The 24781-nt window shown below is 41.9% G+C and overlaps 1 protein-coding gene across 11 annotated transcripts in view; it reads right to left on the reverse strand.

The window, feature by feature from the left end:
- The window catches only part of LOC307123764 (NACHT, LRR and PYD domains-containing protein 3-like), a 54989-nt gene extending 40163 nt beyond the window's left edge, over window positions 1–14826 (reverse strand). For 3 of the 11 annotated variants that reach the window (XM_079812457.1, XM_079812452.1, XM_079812453.1), the window contains exons 1-10: window positions 14577–14826; window positions 13836–13990; window positions 6379–6483; window positions 5937–6038; window positions 5641–5731; window positions 5145–5340; window positions 3136–5050; window positions 2970–3008; window positions 2109–2279; window positions 6–179 (exon numbers count right to left, since the gene is read on the reverse strand). In XM_079812457.1, coding sequence (XP_079668583.1) covers window positions 6–179; window positions 2109–2279; window positions 2970–3008; window positions 3136–5050; window positions 5145–5340; window positions 5641–5731; window positions 5937–6038; window positions 6379–6483; window positions 13836–13978 — 2936 coding nt within the window. In that variant the 5' untranslated portion in view covers window positions 13979–13990; window positions 14577–14826. Of the gene's footprint in view, window positions 1–5; window positions 180–2108; window positions 2280–2969; window positions 3009–3135; window positions 5051–5144; window positions 5341–5640; window positions 5732–5936; window positions 6039–6165; window positions 6484–13835; window positions 13991–14576 lie in introns of those variants that run through there. The other 8 variants (XM_079812456.1, XM_079812454.1, XM_079812458.1 and 5 more) reach the window with 7 other exon arrangements.
- Between the last annotated feature and the right edge of the window lie 9955 nt (window positions 14827–24781).

Below are 24781 nucleotides of genomic sequence, written 5' to 3' on the forward strand. Positions count from 1 at the left end.
CTCACCTCAGTGTCTTCAGTTGACAGTGTGGATCCTGTAGTAAATCACTGAGCTCCTTCACTCCTGATGGTCCAGGATCATTTCCTGTGAGATCCAGCTCTATCAGGTGTGAAGGGTTTGATCTCAGAGCTGAAGCCAGAGCTTTATAACCTTCTTCTGTGATACTGCAGTCTGAGAGTCTAGAACAGAAATGCAAATGTAACATCCAGCTAAATAATCAGTTATTCCAGAACAATGACTGAACAATATAAAGTGCAAGTTAGGCTTGCTACGATAGTCGGTGTTGCCGGTGTTACCGGTGTCCAGACTCAACACCGGTTACATCACTTGCCCACCGTGGCACCGCCCACCGTCTTTTTGATTTTTTTTTATAGTAATAAAATAATTTAGTTCAGTTAGAGAACAGACAATACAAATAAAAACTGAACGTATCTGCTTAATAAAGCAGGATCCGACCGTGAGTCTCGGCAGCGGCAGGAGTCATTCATCAGATTTAAGAGTGAGGAGCTGACTGAGATGATCGCGGAAGATTTGGTTTCAAAGCGAAACGTAAAAGCGCCTATTTAAGGGAGTTTGTCATTTGTTTTGTTGTTGTGTTTTTCATAAAAAATAATAGGCTAATGAACCCACAATTCAAGCAACCCACAGCCGAATTGGCGCTAATTCAAACCGAAAGTAAAATGTGCACGGCCGCACAGAGCGCGCATTGTTTACTTTCGCCTGGCTCCGCAGTGCGAGCCTCTGCGCTACGCTGACTGCGCGCATTCATTTTTGCCGCGCACACCCTCGCGCTCGTGCGGGCGCGTTGAGTATAAACAAGGCTTTACGGACGAACTAACAGTGTGCATTCATGGCGTGCATCTCAATCATAGACTGATCAATGCTTGATCAGTGCCCTGACTACTGAACTAGGGAACTGATTGAGACGCACCCATGGCCTCACAGAGCGCGCATTTACAGACGAGCTGTCATTCACGGTGTGTGAATACGCAACACTGGCGCGTTTTCAGTTCAGAGCGGTCGTGTGCATGTTACTTTCGGTTAGATAGAATTAGTGATTTAAAAGCCTCCGCCGGTGATACCGGTATTACCGGTGTTGTCACACATCAATTAACCGGTGGGAAAATTTCCTCACCGTCACATCCCTAGTGCAAGTATAGTTTGTTTTGTCTGTCCAACATACGGTATGACTCTGTTCTGTTCATTCCAGGCTTGTGACATTTTTTTTAAATCTATATTTAGCATAAGGCCTATTAATCAGCATCTTAAAGATAATTTCATAATAACAAATTATTATTGGGAAAATTATTTGTAGATGGCAAAGAAAAACTATTTAAAACTTACTTTGAAATTACTACTTGTTACTTAAAGCATTTTGATTTTGTATGTTGTTTGTTTGTTTTAGTAGATAGCCTAATTATTTTAAGCTAAATATTAAAATGTTCCAGACTTCAAGTGGCTTGAAACCCTATATAGTATCTTTAATCAGTACATGTGTGTGTGTGTGGTAAAGTTATCTTAGTTATTCCCCTGTTTATTGTGATTCCTGTTAGAATGAAAGACTATTTTGTTTGAGTCTTTTGTCGTGCACTTCATCTAAAAGCCACAAACTGTGACTTATTTAAATTGTGATTTTTTTTATAATGTTGAGTACATTTTGGGACTTTTTATTTAGAAAAATGTTCTATCTACAAAGTTGGAATGGAATGCAAAAACTTTGAAGCTCAATATCTCTAAACTGCTCAGAATGCAGACAGAAGTTAATTAAATTATCCTCACATTGAACTCAACCAAACCCATTCAGTAAATGGTAAAGTGCCAAGCATCGGATTAGGACAAAGTCAATGACAGACCAAATCAGAGCACCATGGCAGGTGTAGATATAAAAATATATCCATGCACAACATACAGTCCTCGGCTGCATTTCTCAAAAGCTTTGTAAGCCTAAATTGATCGTGGAGACAATTGGTGGCAACTGTTCCATGATCAACTTAGACTTACGATGCTTTTGGGTGACGCAGCCCCGTTCATTATCCAAGTCTGGATTTCACCTTATGTTTTTGTTTTTATTGAACTCAATGAGCTTTGTCTATTGTCACAAAACTTACCTCAGTTTTTCCAATTTACACCTTATATCCTCCAATCCAGTGCAGAGCAGCTTCACTCCTGAATCCTGGAGATTATTATTGTTCATGTTCAGCTCTTTCAGATTGGCATCTGATGCAAGAACTCTAGCCAGAGCTGAACAGCCTTTGTGTGTTAAGTTACAATCATTTAACCTACAGGGGAAATGAGTAAGATTCCAGAATAATTTATTAGTTTGAATACATTTGCTGAAATACAAATATTAAATCAATTTTTCACCTATAGGTTTAATGACAATAAATTATACATTTAAAGTGCTAGCTCGATAGTCTTTAAGAAAGTGCTAAGTCCATTCTGACAAACATTGCCATTGCGTTCACATGCTCAACACTGGCTAGAATGCTCAATGCTCTAAAAACACACTGTAAATAGAAACATTTGATGCTTTTTACAGAGTGCTTACACAAAAAAACACATGGGAGCATTTGAATCCTATCAGTGGGTATCGTATTGACCTAGTACATGGTACTACTGGTACTGCAGAAAGGCTGGAATCATTACATTTTTCAATTGTATTGACTTGGTACCAAAGTACCTGTACTTTTGACAACAATCAGAACAAAATAAAACATGCTGTGTAATTGCTGTAGGTTGCCATGCAGATCCCAGGCTTATACTGTATCAAAATAATTGGTTAGCAAGTTACTGAAATAATATTAACCAGGTTAGGTAGTTAGGTAGACATTTGCTCCAAACATTTGAGCAGTTAATAAAATTAGCTATCTGCTGCAAGGGCCAACACAAGACTAAACATCATCTTTCAAAATACTTCTCTAATGTTTCAAACCTCAGCATCCCTGAACATAGCACTTTATGCTACTTACTTTAAATGTTTCAGGGAGAATGAAACTCTTTGTTCTAAGCTAAAGGAAAACACAAGAACATTTTTTTTAAATTCCAGGACATTTTATATGTTCTCTTGTTTTTCATGACTGGAAAATGAGTACATAAAAAAAAAAAAAAAAAAGACTTTGTTTGACTTTGACTTACAGAGCACATTTGGAGGTTTTGATGACTGCTGATAGTCTAATGAGACACTCGTCTGATTTCCTGAATTTCTGAAGCTCAAACTCCTCCAGCTCTTCCTCTGATGTCAACAACACAAAGACCAAAGCAGACCACTGGGCAGGTGAAAGGTCAGCAGATGAGAGACTTCCTTTGCTAAGGTGGGTCTGAATCTCGTTCACCAGAGTTTGATCGTTCAGTTCATTCAGACAGTAGAAAAGATTGATGGATCTCTCTGCAGGCAGATTAGCTTCAAGTTTCTGCTTGATATACTGAACTATTTCCTTCTTGCTCTGGTCATTGTCATCTTGCTGTGACAACAGACCTCGTAAGAGTGGACGATTAGACCCGAGTGACAGACCGAGGAGGAAGCGAAGGAAAAGGTCCAGGTGTCCAGTTTCACTCTCGAGTGCCTTGTCCACTGCAGTCTTGAGCAAATCAATCATGGCTTTAGACTTTTGATCAAATGCACTTTTCTTCTTGATGTATGGAATCAGATGTGCATGAAGGGTCTTAAGCAAACCAACCTTGGTTTCATTTTTGTTTTCCTGTTCTGTAGACTCTTGATCAAATGCACTTTTCTTCTTGATGTCTAGAAACAGATGTACATAAAGAGCTGCAATAAACTCTTGAATGCTCAAGTGAACAAAGCAGTACATGGTGCCAAGAGTGATCCCTGTTTCCTCCTTAAAGATCTGGGTACACATGCCCGAGTACACTGATGCCTTATAGACGTCAATCCCACAGGCTTCCAGGTCTGATTCGTAGAAGATCAGGTTGTTTCTTTCCAGTTGATCCAATGCCAGTTTCCCCAGTGAAAGGATGGCGTCTGTATCCCAGGAAACATCTGGTGTGTATTCTCCATCATACTTTCGGCGGCTCTGGAGGATCTGAAAGCGGAGAAAGTGTGTGTACATTTGTGTCAGAGTCTTGGGAGTGTTTTCAGTGTTTGATTCCTGCAGTGTTTTGGAGGCGTCATCAGACTGATTGTTTTTCAGATCATTATTTATTTTCTCCTCCAAAATGTTCTGGAGAACAGTGGCTGAAATCCAGCAGAAGACTGGGATGTGGCACATGATAAAGAGACTCTTTGATTGTTTAACATGATCAATGATTTCATTGGCCATTTTCTCATCCGTGAATCTCTTTCTGAAGTACTCCTCCTTTTGTGCATCATTGAATCCTCGTATCTCTGTCAGCCGGTCGATGCAGTCAGGAGGAATCTTACTGGCCGCTGCTGGTCTGGTGGTGATCCAGATGAGAGCAGAAGGAAGCAGATTTCCCTTGATGAGGTTCGTCAGGAGAACATCCAGAGAGGCTGGAGACGATACATCACACCACGTCTCATTACCATCAAACTTCAGAGGAAGACAACATTCGTCCAATCCATCAAGAATGAACAGGACTTTAAAATCATTCCTTCTTGTAAGGTTCAGTCCTTTTGTCTCTGGGAAAAACTGAGTTAGAAGATCCATCAAACTTAGTTTTTCATTCTCCTTTAAGTTCATCTCTCTGAATGGAAGAGGAAATATGAAGCTGATATCTTGATTCTCTTTTCCTTCAGCCCAGTCCAGAACAAACTTTTGCACAGAGACAGATTTTCCGATGCCAGCGACTCCTTTAGTCAGAACAGTTCTGATGTCCTTGTCTTGTTCAGATGCTTCAAATATTTTTGTGCATTCAACTGGAATCTCTTGTGATTCATGACGTCTGGAAGCAACTTCAATCTGCCTGACCTCATGTTCAGTATTGACCTGTTCACTACCACCCTGAGTGATGTAGAGATCTGTGTAGATGTTATTCAGAAGTGTGGAGTCGCCTTGCTTTGCAATTCCTTCAAACACACACTGATACTTCTTCTTTAGGCCACACTTTAGCTGATGAATGAAGAGCAGCTCATCTAAACATAGGAACAGAAAACAGATTGTTTTAGTCTAAATTTCCTCTCCTACATTTGTATGTGACATTATGGCAGATGTTGATGAGTCTCTTACCTTCTAGAGTATCAGCAGCATTATTTTCCTTCATCTCTCTCAAGTAGTGCAGTGTGAGATCAAGAGCTGCTTCTGTGATACTGCTTCTGTTCTCATTAAAGTCCTTCACTAAGGATTGTGTGTCCTCTTTCTGTAATATTTTCTTAAAGTTTTCCAGCTTATTCTTCAGAAACGTGATTAATTTGCTCTCAAGATCCTACAAACACAGCAAGAAAAAAAGACAGAACAACAATTTAAACCAAACTGCACGTCCACATTTGCTCAAAACTATTTATTCAATAATTTGAAATATCTGTAAAAAATAAATAAATCAGTTAAAAAGACAAACATGATAAATGTCATTTTTGAGAAATTTTATTTTTAAATATATTACATTTTATTCTTATTTTATGTTCTTTAAAAGTAAAAAAATAAATTGTTGAGATGAATTAGAAATTAAACTTGTGTTTAATAACATTTATAAATATAAAACACTTGTGAAAATGTGTTTTCTTACCTGGAAGATCCGCGGGAGATTGTCTGTGAAATTCTTGTCATTCCTGTGAGTGTGAGTCTGTAAGTTTGAGTCTAATGTCTCACATTGAAGCCTGTTAGCAAATAAATAAGATAAAATACAGAATGTTCAGGCAAAATATTACAGAAATCTCCTGTAAACTTTTTCTAGCAGAAAGAAAAGAAAGCTGATTAGCTGTAACTAGCATGTTAGCTGTAACATTAGCTGTAAGAAGCATTCACTTATAAACTTTCTAACAAAGTCCACATGTGACCAAAAATAAGAAACACATGAAATACCTTTTGGCAGATGGTGGTTTTTCACTGAAGTTCGGCATGTCCTCTTTTGAATGGTCACTCTTCACAGACACAGAGCTGGACACACAGGAGCCTGATCTTACACTGATGACACAAAGAACAGAGAAGGGAAAACACACTTTACTACAGGAGATACTACAATCTCAACTGAAACGGTTTAAACGTTGCAAATGGTAATTAAATGCAGCACAGCTGTGCATTTGTCCCTCACGTATATTGATGGATGATCTATTTTCCGTGGTGACTTTATGCCTCCTAGTGGCTACCTGTGTAATTCCATTACTGGAAAGAAACTCCAGACCAAGTTCAATAAAGGTTACCAGACGTTGTGTTTTGTGATTTATTGTTTTATTCAATCAGGTTATGTTACGTATACCACAGTGGAGAAATAATGCAATGTTATAATGTACAACACATGAAATACCTTTTGGCAGATGGTGGTTTTTTCTCACTGAAGTCCGGCATGTGACCTATTGAATGGTCACTCTTCACAGACACAGAGCTGGACACACATGAGCCTGATCTTACACTGATGACACAAAGAACAGAGAAGGGAAAACACACTTTACTACAGGAGATACTACAATCTCAATCTCATGAGCTCTAAACGTTTGTTAGTTATTAACTGTGACATGTCTATAAATGTTAATTGGCCAGAGGAGAACTGGCACCCCGACTGAGCCTGGTTTCTCCCAAGGTTTATTTTTCTCCATTAGGTCACCTAATGGGGTTTTGGTTTCCTTGCCACTGTTGCCTCTGGCTTGGCGTGCTCAGTTGGGGACACTAAATTTTTCAACTAAACATCGAAATACATCTAAATAATAAACTAAATTAACCATTTAAACTAAATTACTGATCAAATTATTAATCTAAAGCCCACACTGTCACTGTATGATACTTGAAATTTTTCCAGAATGGCTATACAGCTGAATAAAATTATGCTGCATTATTTTCCTGTTTAACACTGTAAAGCTGCTTTGAAACAATCTACATTGTTAAAAGCGCTATATAAATAAAGTTGACTTGACTTGACTATAAAGCCCTCTTTATAGGGCTGTACGATTAAGCGAAAAATAATCGAAACCGAAATTCAGAACCTCTAACCGACACATTTTTCCCATGACGGTTATTTCAGTTTTAGTCACGTGACTCCGCCCCGTCAGTCACATCAAGTGCAGTTTGCAGGCACACAGAGATGCAGGAGCAGTTATCTGTGTTTATAGATGCCCAGATCACTATAGTAACTGTATGCTTTACACAGTTTATACAGGTCAGTTAATTGCCGTTCTTATAGCCTGCGCTGCGACACACACACACGGCGCGCGCAAGCCCCGAAAGCCAGACCTCTTTCACCTGCGTCCTCACAGAGCTTTGTCATTTGTATGTGTTTTATGGCCTGCCAGTTTTAACATTAAAGCGTTTTAGACAATCAGATGTGTATTATGTTGAACTAATGCCTGATATATTGTGACACACACACTCAGACAGAAGCTCGCACATCACGTGAAGATCGTGCGCAGAGAGCAGCGCAGAAACTCAGTGTCAACGCCGTCCTGTGACTAAAGTAAAGTCACTAAAGCAGCTTAGAAACTCAACTGTTATAGGCATATAATACCTTTTTAAAGCCTAAGTACAAACCACAGCTTCACAATGAATAGAGACGGTATTGTAGTGATATCTGATTAGTGAGATCGCTACTGAGTGAGCCACGCCCCTAAGCAGGGGGTTTGAGACTGTGGGGGTGTTCAATAAAGTTCAGTTACGTACCGGCTATGCTGTGTGATGAGTGCTGCTTCGGTTTATCCACGAACACAACATGGTGTCAGAAGCGGCTAGAACAGTCTCCAACAAATGACAAACGGATGAATAAGTCAATAAACGCCGCGGGAGAAGAAACGCGAAAGTAAGATAGTTATGCTGTTTCCAACAAGAAAAAAGGAAAGTCAGCAAGCGGATCAGCACCAGATCAGCACGCGCGTATCCACCGTAAGTTGAGAGCGGGGGAGGGGTGCGGTCGCCAAGCAACAGGGGTGCAGGCCCAGAGAAGCGAATTGTGATAACGCACAAAAGCTGAATAAAGCGCTCAAGTTCGCAAAAGAAAAAAATTAACAATCTTCAAAGCAAATGGAGGAATCACCAGCTCCCATATCTTCATATCAAATCCGACCTCCTGATCCATTTGATTTTACAAAGCCAAATGACTTTGAAAGATGGCTCAGACGATTTGAAAGATTCAGAGTTGCAAGTAATCTTGCACGAGCATCAGATTTGCACCAAGTTAACACACTGATTTATTGTATGGGAGACAAAGCTGATGACATTTTGTGTGGATTGGCCATGACAACAGTGGAAATTATGAAACTGTGCAGAATAAATTCAAAGAATATTTCACTGGCAAAATAAACGTGATTTATGAGAGAGCAAAGTTTAACTCCAGGAAACAAGAGCCAGATGAACCAGTTAATGATTTTATCACTGCGCTGTATTCATTGTCAGAACGCTGTGCTTTTGGAACTCTGAGAGACGAACTCATTAGAGATCGAATTGTTGTTGGATTGAAAGACATCAAACTGTCAGAGCGCCTTCAACTACATGCAAACCTAACTTTGGAGAAGGCTGTAACTATGGCCAGACAGAGTGAAACGGTGAGAAAACAGCAGGCAGAACTTAGGCAAGAGGAGGACGAAGACCTAAAGCTAGAGGCTGTACATAAAGGAAAGTACAGACAGGATTCGTCTAAAAAGTTCAATAAGTCAGGGAAAGGCGGAAATTGGACAACTTTCCAGAAAAATAGCAAAGAGAAATCAAAGAAATCATGCTGCAAGAGATGTGGAAAATCACCATACCATGTAAAGGATCTCTGCCCAGCTAAAGATGCTGTCTGTCATCAGTGCAATAGAACAGGCCACTTTATGAGCCAATGTCATTCAAAGACAGTGCTTCATGAGGTTAAAGAGGACTGTGATTCAAACGAAAGACAAGCATTCCTCGGAGCTGTAGAGTTAAAAACTCAAGGCTGGTGCACAACCATCCAGATCTTGAAACAGCCAGTGAAAATGAAAATGGACACTGGGGCAGATGTCACAGCGATACCTGAATCTGTCTTCACACAGCTCACCTCAAATAGCAACACTGGTCTGAAGAAATCACGAAAAACGCTGATGGGACCAGGAAAGCATGTCCTGGATGTGAGAGGGGTGTTTTCTACCAGCATCTCAAGAAATGAGAAAAAAATAGAGGAAGACATCTATGTGGTTAAAAATCTCTTCACACCACTCCTGGGCAGACATGCCATTGAAAAACTTGGCCTCATTGCAAGACTGGATAATATCACAGAATGTCAGTGGCAAGAGAAATATCCTGAACTTTTCACAGGCTTGGGTGAGCTGAAAGAGGAGTACTGTATTAAGTTACAGCCCAATGCAACACCTTACTCTGTGAATGTAGCAAGACGGATCCCAGTACCATTGATGGAAAAAGTCAAAGAAGAGTTATCCAGGATGGAGAAGCTCGACATCATCAAGAAAGTAGTGGGACCTAGTGACTGGTGTTCTGGTATGGTTCCAGTACTTAAGCCTGACAACACGGTGAGAATTTGTGTGGACCTGACCAAACTAAACAGCGCTGTCAGAAGAGAGAAGTTTATTTTGCCATCAGTGGACCACACATTAGGCCAGTTAGGCAGAGCTATAATCTTCACAAAGCTAGATGCCAATTCTGGATTTTGGCAGATCCGTTTGGCTGAAGAGTCTCAACCGTTGACCACCTTCATTACGCCATTTGGGCGTTACTCCTTCAAAAGGCTTCCATTTGGGATCTCCAGTGCTCCAGAGCTGTTCCAGTTGAGAATGTGTCAGATTTTGGAAGGACTAGATGGAGTAACATGTCATATGGATGACATCCTTGTATATGGAACTTCACAGGAGGAACATGACACCAGACTGGACGCAGCACTAAAGAAGCTTAGGAGTGCTGGCCTAACACTTAACAAAAAGAAGTGTGAATTTGCAAAGACAGAAGTCAAGTTCTTAGGCCACAAGCTGTCCTCAGATGGATTACAGCCCGATCCAGACAAACTGGCTGCAGTACAAAATATGCGTGAACCTACCAACGTGTCTGAGGTACGCAGCTTTCTGGGAATGATGAACCAATTGGGGAAGTTCATTCCAGAACTGGCTGAGAAAACAAAGCCCTTGCGAGACCTTCTCTCTCAGAAAAGTCTGTGGACCTGGGACTCACCACAGCAAGAGTCATTCGCCTTGCTTAAAAAAGAGCTTGTTACGACGCCAACTTTAGCACTCTTTGATCCCAGCAAGGAAACTAAAGTCGCAGCAGACGCATCATCCTTTGGTCTAGGAGGAGTGATTCTTCAAAAGCTCAGTGATGCATGGAAACCCATTGCGTATGCGTCTAGAGCATTAACTCCAACGGAGCAGAGATATGCTCAAATAGAAAAAGAGACTCTTGCGCTTGTTTGGGCATGTGAACGTTTCAGCTGCTATCTCATTGGGAAACATTTCCTTCTTGAGACAGACCATAAGCCACTTCTGAGCTTACTGAGCACAAAACATCTGGATGATTTACCACCAAGGCTGCAAAGGTTCAGAATGAGACTTATGAGATATTCTTACGAGATCAGCCATGTTCCAGGAAAACAGTTCACAACTCCAGACACGCTTTCAAGGATGCCCTCTACAAGTGATGTAACGGATGCTGACTCAACTCTCGTGGAAGATACAAATATTTACCTCTTCCAGATAGGGAAAAGCTTTCCTGCTTCAAAGAGCCGCCTAGACAACATTCGGGAGGAGTTAAAAAAAGACCTTGTATGCAGCCAAGAAATGAGGTATCATGAGCATGGATGGCCGAGAACGGTGCAAGCCAACGACAAACTCAGACCTTACTGGTTGGAAAGAGACATGATTTCCATCCTCGACGGACTGCTCCTACATGGAACAAGGTTGATAATCCCTGCCTCCCTCCAAAGTTCAGTTCTGCTTCACATTCATCAGGCACACCAAGGAATCGAAAAATGTCGCCAAAGGGCAAGACAGTCTGTGTGGTGGCCTGGCCTGAGTTCTCAATTGCGAACTATGGTGCAACAATGTGATGAATGTAGAAAGGCTTCCATGACGACCGTAGAACCTCTACAACCGACAGACTTTCCATCATATCCATGGCAGAGAGCGGCTACAGACTTGTTTGAACTAAAGGGACAAAAGTACCTTCTAACAGTCGACTACTATTCAAGAGATGTCGATGTAGCCAAATTATCATCAACTTCCTCTGCAACCATTATAGAACATCTGAAAGCGGTGTTTGCACGGAATGGGGTACCTGAGATACTAATATCCGACAATGGGCCACAGTATAGCAGTGCCGACTTCCGGGAGTTTTCGAGGGAGTATGACTTTAAGCACGTTACAAGCAGCCCACGGTATCCACAAGGAAATGGCGAAGCCGAAAGAGCGGTACAAACGGTCAAAAAGCTTTTGGGGAAAACAGCAGATCCATTCAAAGCTTTGCTCGCATACCGCTCCACACCACTTGCAAACAGCTACAGTCCAGCGGAACTGTCAATGGGCAGAAGACTGAGAACAGGCTTACCAACTCTGCCGTCTCTCCTCACACCAAAACTTCCAGACACAGACAAACTGAAACAGTTTGAATCCAGTCTACGTGCTCGCACAAGAAATTCATACAATAAGAGACACAGAGCGAGATCTCTGTCACCACTGAAACCTGGACAGACTGTTTGGATTAGGGACAAAGCTATCCCAGGGAAAGTGATCCGACAGCAGGCCCCAAGGTCGTTTGTTGTGAAAATCTCACAGGGAAATATTCGACGCAACAGACGGGCGTTGGTGCGACTCCATCAGCCTGAAACAGACAAGGAGCAAGCAGTTGATTGGCCAGAGTTATTTGAGGATGATCACATACCTGACAGTCAGATGCCAACAGTCCGTCAACCATCTCCAAGTTTGCAGTCTGCCATACCTACCCGACATGGAACTTACACAAGGTCGGGACGTTTGTCTATTCCACCAAGACGAATGAACCTTTAGTTCATGGCCGGTGATCACAGAGGCAGAATAATCCTCTCACTGTGCCAGGAGTGCTCAGGTAGTCCACCCTGACCTCCTTTAAAAAAAAAAAAATTTTTTTTTTTAAAAAGTGAAATTGTATGTGAAAGACAAAATGCTGTGATAAAAGACGTTCTTAAAGCATAATTTTCTTTTACATTTGTGATGCATAGCTTGAATATGCTTAGAACTGAGTAAAATGGTTACAGTATGTTTATTATGTCACAAATAGTAACATTTTTGAGTTCTCAAAGTTTATTGTTTTGGGAAGGGGAGATGTAGTGATATCTGATTAGTGAGATCGCTACTGAGTGAGCCACGCCCCTAAGCAGGGGGTTTGAGACTGTGGGGGTGTTCAATAAAGTTCAGTTACGTACCGGCTATGCTGTGTGATGAGTGCTGCTTCGGTTTATCCACGAACACAACAGGTATGACTAATTCACACACACAATCACTCTCTCATTAAAGGGTTAGTTCACCCAAAAATGAAAATTGTGTCATTAATGACTGACCCTCATGTGGTTGGACACCCGTCAGACCTCCGTTCATCTTCAGACACAAATGAAGATATTTTAGTTGAAATCTGATGGCTCTTAAAGGCCTCCATTGGCACAACTTTACACTCTCAAGACCCTTAAAAGACACTAAAGACTAAAGTTACAAAGTCCATCTCACTACAGCGGCTCTACAATAACTTTATGAAGACGAGAATAGTTTTTGTGCGCAAAAAAACCTAAATAACGGCTTATATAGAGATGACGATTTCAAAACACGGCATCATGAAGCTTCGAAGCGTTATGAATCAGTGAGTCGAATCAGCGGTTCAGAGCGTTATGAGTCAGTGAGTAGATTCAGCAGTTTGGATCGCCAAATTTCAGCAGTTTGGCAGTTTGACACGCGATCCGAATCATGAATCGACTCACTGATTCAAAACGCTTCGAAGCTTCATGAGGCCGTGTTTTGAAATCGTCATCTCTATATAAGTCGTTATTTAGGTTTTTTTGCGCACAGAAACTATTCTCGTCTTCATAAAGTTATTGTAGAGCCGCTGTAGTGAGATGGACTTTGTAACTTTAGTCTTTAGTGTCTTTTAAGGGTCTTGAGAGTGTAAAGTTGAGCCAATGGAGGCCTTTCAGAGCATCAGATTTACACTAAAATATCTTCATTTGTGTCTGAAGATGAACGGAGGTCTGACGGGTGTCGAACGACATGAGGGTAAGTAATTAATGACACAATTTACATTTTTGGGTGAACTAACCCTTTAATGCATTCAAATAAATGTACTGTAGGCATATGTGCTGATTTATCTTTATCTGATGTACAACAAGCAGAAATCTGCCCCATAGACGATAACTTCTGAAAGTGAACCGTTTCCTTTAAATATTTTAAAATCACAAAAAAATGCACTTTTTCATTTGAAAAAAACATTCCACCTTTTAATAATAGAAAATATTTACAGTAAAAACCTTATCAGGAACTTACTCAACCTTATGAGGGCAAAAAAGAGAAAGCAAAAAAAAAAAGCAAAATAATCGTTCATTAATCGTAAGAGGTAAAATGTTCAATTAATCAAGGTTTTTATTTTTGGTCAAATCGTTACAGCCCTACCTCTTTACCATGTTGATTTTATTTGTTGAAAGTATTAGTTGTGTTTTTATGTCATCACCATTATATATTTTTTTAAATGTTTAGCATTTGCAAACATAAAACAACACTTGTTAAGGTTTTGTTCTTCACAGAGAAAAAAAACTCTGAAACTTCATTAGTGTTTAAAATGATTGTGTGAAAAGAGTCTTACCTCTGTTCCTCTGAGAGACTCGTCTTAGAGAGAGAGTCCTTCCCTCGCTCCTCTGAGAGACTCATCTTAGAGAGAGAGTCCTTCCCTCGCTCCTCTGAGAGACTCGTCTTAGAGAGAGAGTCCTTCCCTCGCTCCTCTGACATACTGCAGCTAAACTGAACACAGATCAGTACTTCATCATTTCACATCATTTAATGAGTTTAACTGACATATGGCTCTAAATGTAAATTCAAATGGAATATTAAACTCTGAAATCATTTGCAGTCATATTTACTCTATTTTATTAACAGTCGATTCTTGGTTTGTCATTTAATCATTACTTCAAGTTCACAACACATTTCATTATTTTCAAATGCTCAAATACCTATTGAGTAAATGTAACCTGTATTACAGTGGGCATACTGGACAATAATTGCTGTGTTATCTAAAATATTCGATGTAATAAAAGCAGATGTAGTCTATGTTCTTCTTTGACAAATAAAAAAAAAAAATGAGTGAACATTCACTACTTTAGAAGTAACAAAAACAACATCCTAACAACATCCTAAAATGGACGACAATATCCGCGGCCTTCAAATAATTCCAGTAGGCCTCATTTCTGACAGTCTGTTCGGGGTAGACTATAAAAAACTCCAGGAATAAGAACAGGTCTTTTGTAACGTCAAATCACGTTTACATACATTATGAGACTTCTTTTTTATTCCCCCAAATAACTGTAATCAGACAAGTATTAAAACTTACCGTCCTGTGCAGTGAGAAGAGAGTTTAGCAGTATTTGAAGCATGATTTCCTCTTGCTGGAGGTTTGTTGGTTGTGTGGTGTAATCCCACAGGAGAGTCCAGTCTGTGGTAAAGCTTTCCGTGTCGTTCAGCTGCTGTGTGTTTGCCTCTGGACAAGATTAACAGCCTTTACTGCTCATTCTGACCATCATCGCCATAGCAGTTCTTAGTGCTTACGTGTTTAACACTTTACTTTCGTTTTCGTCTTCTTTGTGGGTGTTACTGTTTAAACAGGTTCATATCGCCATCTACTGCAAAGGAGCGACATACTCAACATATTTCCAAATGTATAATACCACTTAACCTAATGATTTCAGCAGAGTATTGATGATTTCCCCTGTTTCTGGACTAATCTCCAAGATGTTGGACAATGTAAATGCCTGGAATCATGAGATTTGTATATATTTCCTACATTAAATTCGGTTTCATTCATAATATCAATAGCCCATGTTCTACAGTTTCTGCTTCTCATCACATAGCCTAAACCTGCATTATGCTTCATGGTCCACATCATAATCCATAAGCCTTAGATATTATTAGCTAATGTATTATAATGAATCATATAACATGTGTCCCTTATTGTTTCTTCTCAATGTTTTTAGCATGATATTCTCTCTGAATATGCTGAATTACAACAGGCTAATGAACTAATTAACTTTCCAAACTAAATGAACAAGTTCTTCACTGTATTTATACCAATATATATTACGATACAATGGACAATAGAACTAGCTAATATAATTGCTAAACAAAATGCATGAAACTATCTGGACTGGTGTGAGTGAAAGCAAGAGCTTCATATGAGGAAGCGGAGTATATAAATGCTGTGGACTGATAAACTAAAGTTAGTCTGTCCTGATGAAAGAGGAGAGATGCCATCCACAGCTCTCACGTCAGTCAGAGGATTATTGACTTGTGTTCAGAGTTTAATGACCAAACTGCACAGAATCTGGTGGGACAGCATTAGCTTGCAATGAATGGTTAGACTTCATTAAACTGATTCATAGATTTCTGATTCAATTCAAAAGTAATTTTTTCTCAGAAACTCAGAATGATTCACTTCAAATATGTAATAAATAGTATTAGATTTGAATAAAAAGCATTTAAAGGATTTTATTACTTTCTCTAATGTGTCTTGAGCAAGAAAAAGTTGTAGCCTATATACAACCCCAAATCAGAAAAAGTTGGGACAGTATGGAAAACGCAAATAAAAAAAAAAAAGAAGTGATTTCTAAATTTACTTTGACTTGTATTTCATTGCAGACAATATGAACACAAAATATTTCATGTTTTGTCTGGTCAACTTCATGTCATTTGTAAATATGCATCCTTTCCTGTCATTCAGACCTCCAACACATTTAAAAAAAAGTTGGGACAGTAAAGCATTTACCACTTTGTAATGTTGCCATTCGTTTGGTTGAGCTTAATAAGCTAACAAAGCGCTGCCGTTATACCGGCTGTTGTTCATTCTCTTCAGTTTCAGCTCAAACGCATATTTCATGCTCGACATGTTCGTTTAGAGACAGTCATATTCTTTTTAGGCGCTTGGAAACGCCTTCCGAATATTTCTACATGGGTCCTGCGTACTGTAGTAAAGGGTTACAGACTGCAGTTCGGTCATCCTCCACCGAAATTCTGTGGAGTGATGTGGACTGTAGTGGTACCAGAGCGGGTTCGGGTAATGGAACAAGAAGTAAAATCCTTGCTGGTAAAGGGGGCCATAGAGTATGTTCCTCCGCCAGAGAGGGAGTCCGGGTTCTACAGCCGGTACTTCATAGTTCCAAAGAAGGATGGAGGGTTGCGTCCTATTCTAGATCTGAGGTATTTGAATAGATCTCTGAGGAGGTTCAAGTTCAAAATGCTCACCATTCCCATCATCGTGAGTCAGATGCAGTCCGAGGACTGGTTCGTCACGATAGATCTGAAGGACGCATACTTCCATATATCCATCCTTCCGTGTCACAGGAAGCTACTGAGGTTCGCTTTCGGGGCGAGGCGTACCAGTATCGAGTGCTTCCCTTTGGTCTAGCTCTTTCCCCACGCACGTTCACAAAGTGCATGGATGCAGCTCTGGCTCCAATGAGACTCCAGGGCATCCGTGTGCTGGATTATATAAACGACTGGCTCATTCTGGCCCAGTCATACGATATGGCAGTTCGGCATCGAGATGTCGTTCTAGCCCACATAAAGTGCTTGGGGCTGAGACTCAACACCAAGAAGAGTGTGTTGACGCCGTCCCAGAGAATGACGTTCCTGGGAGTCGTGTGGGATTCGACAACGATGCGGGCACAATTAGCTCCCGCGCGAGTCGAGACCACGCGGGCAATGGTCTCAGGGTTAAGGCTAGGCCACAGCATCACTGTCAGGCACTTCCAAAGGGTGCTGGGTCACATGTCAGCAGCGTCCAACGTAATACCTTTTGGCCTGCAGCACATGAGATCCCTAGAGTGGTGGCTGAAAACCAAGGGGTTTTCCCCCAGAGGGAATCCATTCCGTATGATCAGGGTAACGCGCGCATGCCTTCGTTCCCTAGTCATATGGAAGAAACCTTGGTTTCTGTCCCAGGGGCCAGTGTTGGGAGCGTCCTGTTGCCGGAAATCCATTTCAACAGACGCTTCCCTCACTGGTTGGGGCGCGGTCATGGACGGCCGCTTTGCGAGGGGCCCATGGGAGGGCCGTCATTCCTCCTGGCACATAAACTGCCTGGAGATGATGGCGGTCTACAAGGCTCTCAGGAGCTTTCTCCCGGACCTCTGCGGTCACCATGTCCTGGTACAGACAGACAATACGGCTGTCGTAGCGTACCTCAACCGGCAGGGGGGTCTGAGGTCGCGCCCTCTATGCAGACTGGCGCATCAGATCCTCCTGTGGGCCCAAGGGAAACTGTTGTCCATCAGGGCAATGTATGTCCCGGGGGTCCAAAATCAGGGAGCAGACATCCTGTCGAGGCAGGGGCTGAGGCCCGGGGAATGGCGACTCCACCCTGAGGTGGTGGAGGCCATGTGCGAGAGGTTCGGCCCAGTGGAAGTGGATTTATTCGCGTCTCAAGAGACGACCCACTTTCCACTGTGGTTTTCTCTCGCGCATCCGGCCCCACTGGGGCTGGATGCCATGGTGCAGACGTGGCCGAGGCTGCGTCTGTACGCATTTCCCCCGATCGCTCTGCTTCTGGGAGTCCTGGAGCGGGTCCGTCGACAAGGCGCCAACCTGCTTCTGGTGGCGCCACGTTGGCCGACTCGAGTTTGGTTCTCAGACATCATAGCTCTGCTAGAGGGTCAGCCGTGGGAGATTCCTCTGAGGAGGGATCTCCTGTCTCAGGCAGGGGGCACAATATTTCACCCCCGGCCAGAGATATGGAACCTCTGGGTCTGGCCCCTGAGGGGGCCAGATACCTAGAGGCTGGCCTGCCGGCGGATGTGGTTGAGACCTTGCTCAGTTCCAGGGCTCCGTCTACAAGGAGACTGTACAGCCTCAAGTGGAATGTATTTTCCACTTGGTGTAGAGAGCGTGAGGTGGACCCAGTTAACTGCCCAGTGGCTTCAGTGCAGGAGTTCCTCCAAGATCGTTTCTCTGCAGGGCTTACCCCGTCCACACTCAAGGTGTACGTGGCTGCCATTGGGGCTTTCCACACACCGTTGGGTGATGGGCCTTTGGGTAGGCACCAGTTGGTTGTACGGTTCCTCCGTGGGGCTCGGAAGATGAGGCCTGCGGCTCGTTCCAGAGTCCCAACCTGGGACCTGGCGGTGGTTTTCGAGGGATTGGCTGAGGCCCCCTTTCGAGCCGCTAGAGTCAGCAGATCCAAAGAGCTTGACCCTTAAGATGGCCTTTCTCTTAGCCATCACTTCTCTGAGGAGAGTGGGGGACCTTCAGGCCTTGGCGCTTACGCCGACTTGCCTGGAGTTTGTCCCAGACGAAGTGAAGGCCATCTTACACCCTAGGGCCGGTTATGTGCCCAAGGTGCCATCAAGCGTGGTCAGGCCTTTGATTCTTCAGGCATTTCATCCTCCGCCTCACGTGACGGCGGAAGAAGGGAGACTTCACCTGCTCTGCCCAGTCAGAGCCCTTAAAATATACGTGGAGAAGTCTGCAGAGTGCAGGAAATCTGAGCAGCTATTAGTGTGTTTTGGTTCATCTAAGAAGGGGCTGCCTGCGTCAACCCAGACTGTCAGTAACTGGATTGTCCAGGCAATAGCCACGGCATATCAGGTGCGCAATCTGCCTTCACCTATGGCCGTGAGGGCGCATTCCACCAGGAGCATGGCCTCCTCGGTGGCCCTCCTTTCTGGGGTCCCTTTGCAGGACATTTGCGAGGCGGCCGGATGGGCTACTCCGCACACTTTTATTAGATTCTATAGTCTGCACCTCCCTGCGACGCCTGGTGCTAGGGTGCTCCAGTCCTAGCTGTGCCCGGTCTCCGGCTTCACACTAGGGCTGGCGCTACCTTCGGTGTGGCCTAGTGGGTACTCGTTCCCCAAATTCGTCGTTCCGATGCAGTGTGAGTTCCCTCGAAAGGGAACGGCTCGGGTTATGTATATAACCCTTGTTCCCTGAGAAAGGGAACGAGCACTACATCTCGTCGCCACACCTCGGCACGCCTGGAGCGCATGCTTCATCGCGATTACTGCCGTTACTATGCACAGGCTCCCCTTTATGTATCTTCCGGGTATGCCGTCATAGTTACGTCATGACGCAACACCAATCAGGATTGGCTTGATTTCATTCAGACTTCAGATACGCTGTTGCTTAGGGAGTGTCCCCACCCAAATTCGTCGTTCCGATGCAGTGCTCGTTCCCTTTCTCAGGGAACAAGGGTTATATACATAACCCGAGCCAGACATTGAATATCAGTAAGAAAATGTAAAATAACATTAGAGATTGTTATTAAAGTTACAAAAGCTAGAGCAGTGAGTGATTTCCTTGTCTTTTGTTGTTTGATTAACATTAAAAACATAGACAGCAATAATATTAGTTTCTAGGATACTCAATACGGTCATGTTGACCATTTTTGTGTGAATTTGTCCGTTAAACGCAAGACTTGAAAGAGAACTCAATATTTGTGCGCTATCTGAGATTCGGGTTTGCGCACTTCGGATGAGCGCACACGCAATCTTCTCACAGAATGCGCAACTTCTCATTCGCGTCTTCTGGCTCTTGAATTGGCTTAGTTTTAGTTTAATTTTGTGCGCAAATAATTTTTTATAAGCTTTTAAGCAGAGAAACCAACCAAGCACCGCACTTCGCCGTCCGTTTGTGCCCGCTATTTACTCCGATAACAACAGGTCACGGTAGAGTGGTTCCTCCCCAGTGCGGAGGCGCTCCACACCCAACAGGGGGATGAGTGCAGTGGCCAAATCAATGCACTGTAAAATATTATAGAACTACTAGTAAAGAATTAATACTGACAAGTCCAACAACATATTACATTCCGACTCTGATGGAGTGGGGGGGGCACTTGGGGTGGCCAATTACAATTTGGGGGTGGCCCGTGCCTCCCCAGGCCCCCCCTCTGGCCCCGCCCCTGACTATTACCTACTTTAGTTCACTAATACAGTTCACTTGAAAGAGTGAATGAAAACAAGTGAGTGAATTCAGACAGCCGTTGTGTGTACATCAGCTGTACACTAGTTATTGCGGTGCATTGTGGGATTGAATGAATGCACTCAGTAACGTCCACTATGGTTTCGGACACCACTACGAATGACTGTCCCCTCAAATAGTGGCCGGGGCGATTTCGGATTCAGCCTGTCTCTCCGTCTCTCACACACACGCACTTTCCGGTGCTGAAAATGAACCTGCATTTGTAGCAAACAGTTTGTGCGATTGCTTCTAGTCTCTATATACTGAAGAGCCATATTTAGGCTGATAGGACCCATCTGAGCTCTGACCCGGCCCTTCTTCCTCCTTTATTCCACCTGTAAAACACAAACTTGTCATGTTTCTAATATTACTACATTATTTAATTTGTAAGTCTGAGCCTCTTCCACCTGTATGTAATAATAGTACATAAGCCTAGTATAATAAACTTAAAGCTGCAGTCCGTAACTTTCTGCGCTCTAGCGGTTAATAAAGTCAAGTCAAGTCAAGTCAAGTCAACTTTATTTATATAGCGCTTTTAACAATGTAGATTGTTTCAAAGCAGCTTTACAGTGTTAAACAGGAAAATAATGCAGCATAATTTTATTCAGCTGTATAGCCATTCTGGAAAAATTTCAAGTATCATACAGTGACAGTGTGGGCTTTAGATCAATAATTTGATCAGTAATTTAGTTTAAATGGTTAATTTAGTTTATTATTTAGATGTATTTCGATGTTTAGTTGAAAAATTTTTGTGTCCCCAACTGAGCACGCCAAGCCAGAGGCAACAGTGGCAAGGAAACCAAAACCCCATTAGGTGACCTAATGGAGAAAAATAAACCTTGGGAGAAACCAGGCTCAGTCGGGGTGCCAGTTCTCCTCTGGCCAATTAACAAACAGCTTATTATTATTATTATTCTGGCAGTTTTACAGCTCGGAGGTCATAATAGATCAGAATATTCGAGGGACCGGGGGCAACATGCTGGAGACGGGTTTATTGAGGATGATGTTGATTAAATAATTATTAAAGTGCAATATTCGAATGATCGGAGGCAACACGCAGGAGACGGGTTTATTGAGATGCCGTGACGATGAGGCAGTTTCAGGGGGAGTCTAATCACGGTCTCCCAGACACTTCGGGGTCCTGTGTTGGTCTTCTCTGGGCGCAGGTCCACCATCTGATCTGGATACGGCCCGGATCCGGCTGACTGCAGTAAACCTCGGGATAAAACAGAGAGACTAACATTAGCGTAGATGCCATTCTTCTGATGATGTCACGAGTACATCAGGTGTTATGGGAAGTGTTCCCGGTTCCGGCTGACCTAGTTAATGCAGCCTAACAATCATTTCATTGAAAAAGTGTTTTATGTGTATGCCACAGTAAAGAGATGTGTTTTTAGTCTAGATTTAAACTGACAGAGTGTGTCTGCTTCCCGAACAATGTTAGGAAGACTGTTCCAGAGTTTCGGAGCTAAATAGGAAAACGATCGACCGCCTGCAGTTGATTTGGATATTCTCGGTATGATCAACTGGCCAGAATTTTGAGACCGCAGTAGACGTGATGGAGTATAATATGTTAAGAGCTCGCTCAAGTATTGGGGAGCTAAACCATTTAGTGCTTTGTAAGTAATAAGTAAGATTTTAAAATTTATGCGATGTTTAATAGGCAGCCAGTGCAGTGTTGACAGAACTGGGCTAATATGGTCATACTTCCTGGTTCTAGTAAGAACTCGAGCTGCTGCGTTTTGGACCAGCTGGAGTTTATTTATTAAGCGAGCAGGGCAACCACCCAGTAGAGCATTACAATAATCTAACCTTGAGGTCATGAACGCATGAACTAACTGTTCAGCATTTTGCATTGAGAGCATGTGCCGTAATTTAGATATATTTTTAAGATGGTAGAAAGCAGTTTTACAGATGCTAGAAACGTGGCTTTCAAACGAAAGATTGGTATCAAAGAGCACACCCAGGTTCCTCACTGACCAGAGGACTTGACAGAACAGCCATCAAGTGTTAGACAGTATTCTAGGTTACTACTTGTGGAGCTTTTTTGTCCAATAATTAAAAATTCAGTTTTTTCTGAATTGAGTTGCTGGAAATTACCAGTCATCCAATGTTTTATATCAGCTATGCATTCCGTTAATCTTGTGAATTGGTAAGTTTCTTTAGGGCGTGAAGAAATATAGAGCTGAGTATCGTCAGCATAACAATGAAAACTAACGCCATGCTTCCTAATGATATCTCCCAGTGGTAGCATGTACAGGGTGAAGAGTAGCGGTCCTAGCACTGAGCCTTGCGGTACTCCATACTGAACTTGCGATCGGTGTGACATATCTTCATTTACTACTACAAACTGATAACGGTCGCATAGGTATGATTTAAACCATGATAATGCAATTCCACTAATACCTACATAATTTTCGAGTCTATTCAAAAGAATGTTGTGGTCGATAGTATCAAATGCAGCGCTAAGATCGAGTAACACTAATAGAGAGATACAGCCACGATCGGATGATAAGAGCAAATCATTTGTAACTCTGACGAGAGCAGTCTCAGTGCTATGATACGGTCTAAATCCTGACTGGAAATCCTCACAGATACCATTTCTTTCTAAAAAGGAACATAATTGTGAAGACACTGCCTTTTCAAGTATTTTTGACAGAAAGGGTAGATTTGAGATTGGTCTATAATTGACTAAATCTGTAGGATCAAGTTGCGGTTTTTTAATAAGTGGTTTAATAATTGCCAACTTAAAAGTTTTCGGTACATATCCTAATGACAAAGATGAATTAATGATATTAAGAAGAGGATCTATGACCTCTGGTAGCATCTCTTTTAATAGCCTAGTTGGTATAGGGTCGAGCATACATGTTGTCGATTTTGATGATTTAACGAGTTTAGCCAATTCTTCTTCTCCTATAGCAGTGAATGAGTGTAATTTTTCCTCAGTGACACTACAATGCTCTGTCTGATGTGATGCTGTATTAGACGGCTGCATGGTTAAAAAATTTTTCCTAATATTATCAATCTTACATGTGAAGAAGTTCATAAAGTCATTACTGCTGTGCTGTTTACAATCATCAGAAGTTGAAGCTTTATTTTTGGTTAATTTAGCCACTGTATCGAATAAATACCTTGGGTTGTGTTTGTTTTCTTCCAAGAGAGTTGAGAAATAAGCAGATCTAGCAGTTTTTACAGCCTTTCTGTATGTGATCATGTGCTCTTTCCACGAATTACGAAATACCTCTAATTTTGTTTTCTTCCAGCTGCGCTCCATTTTTCTGGCTGCTGTTTTAAGGGCCCGGGTGTGCTCGTTGTACCACGGCGTTGGACTATTTTCTTTAATCTTCTTTAAGCGCAGAGGAGCAACTGTGTCTAAAGTACTGCAAAAGAGAGAGTCAATAGTTTCTGTTGCAACATCGAGTTCTTCTATACTATCTGGGATGCTGAGCAGATGATACTGATGAGGGAGATTATTTAAAAAGCAATCTTTAGTAGCGGCAGTGATTGTCCTGCCATTTTTAAAGCGAGGGGGCGGCTTTGCAACCTTAGCTAAATTAAGTATACATGATACTAAGTAATGATCTGAGATGTCATCGCTCTGCTGCAGAATTTCAACGGTATCAACATTTATTCCATGTGACAATATTAGGTCTAAAGTATGATTATGGCGATGAGTGGCTCCTGACACGTGTTGCCTAACTCCAATAGAGTTTAGTGTGTCTTTAAATGCTAATCCCAATACGTCTTTTCCGTTGTCAACATGGATATTAAAATCACCAACAATTAGTACTTTATCTACGGCCAGTACTAACTCTGATAGAAAATCAGCAAATTCTTTGATAAAGTCTGTATTATGCCCAGGTGGCCTGTATACAGTAGCTAACACAAATGTTGAACGGGTTTTATCATGTACACTACATAGCGTTACATAAAGCAGCAAAACTTCGAAGGAATTATATTTGAAACTAGACTTCTGAGTAATACTGAAGATATTATTATAAATTACAGCAACCCCTCCCCCTTTACCTTTCAGACGCGGCTCATGTTTATAACAATAATCTTGGGGGGTGGACTCATTTAAGGTAATGTAGTCGTCAGGTTTTAGCCAGGTTTCTGTCAAACAGAGCACATCTAGATTATTATCTGTAATAATATCATTAACAATAAGCGCTTTTGGGGAAAGGGATCTAATATTCAGCAACCCAAGCTTTATCAATTGTTCATCTGTATTATATATTTTGTTTATTTGTAATAAACAGAAATGCATGAGTCTTGCGGAAGAACATTGCAGCCGGATCTACTTCTCTGTGTTTGGGTCTATGGCGAGTCACGCAGGGACTGTGCTCCTCCGCAGAGGCTCCTACCAGACCGGCCTGAAATAGTCCCAATATAAACACGCATTATAAGTGTATCCTCCATCTTATTTATGTGTAAATTCCATGTAACTTTTGAATCAAACCTAAAAATCGTATCTCTTTAACTTGTTCTATCTCTTTATTATATAATTTCATCTTTAAATCAATACTTGACCTTTTATTTGAAAAACAATATATTTGGTTTTCTCCACTGAGAATGTAAAACCCCATTTGT

This window comes from Gobio gobio, assembly GCF_949357685.1.
Source record: "Gobio gobio genome assembly, chromosome: 3".
Taxonomy (NCBI): Eukaryota; Metazoa; Chordata; class Actinopteri; order Cypriniformes; family Gobionidae; genus Gobio; species Gobio gobio.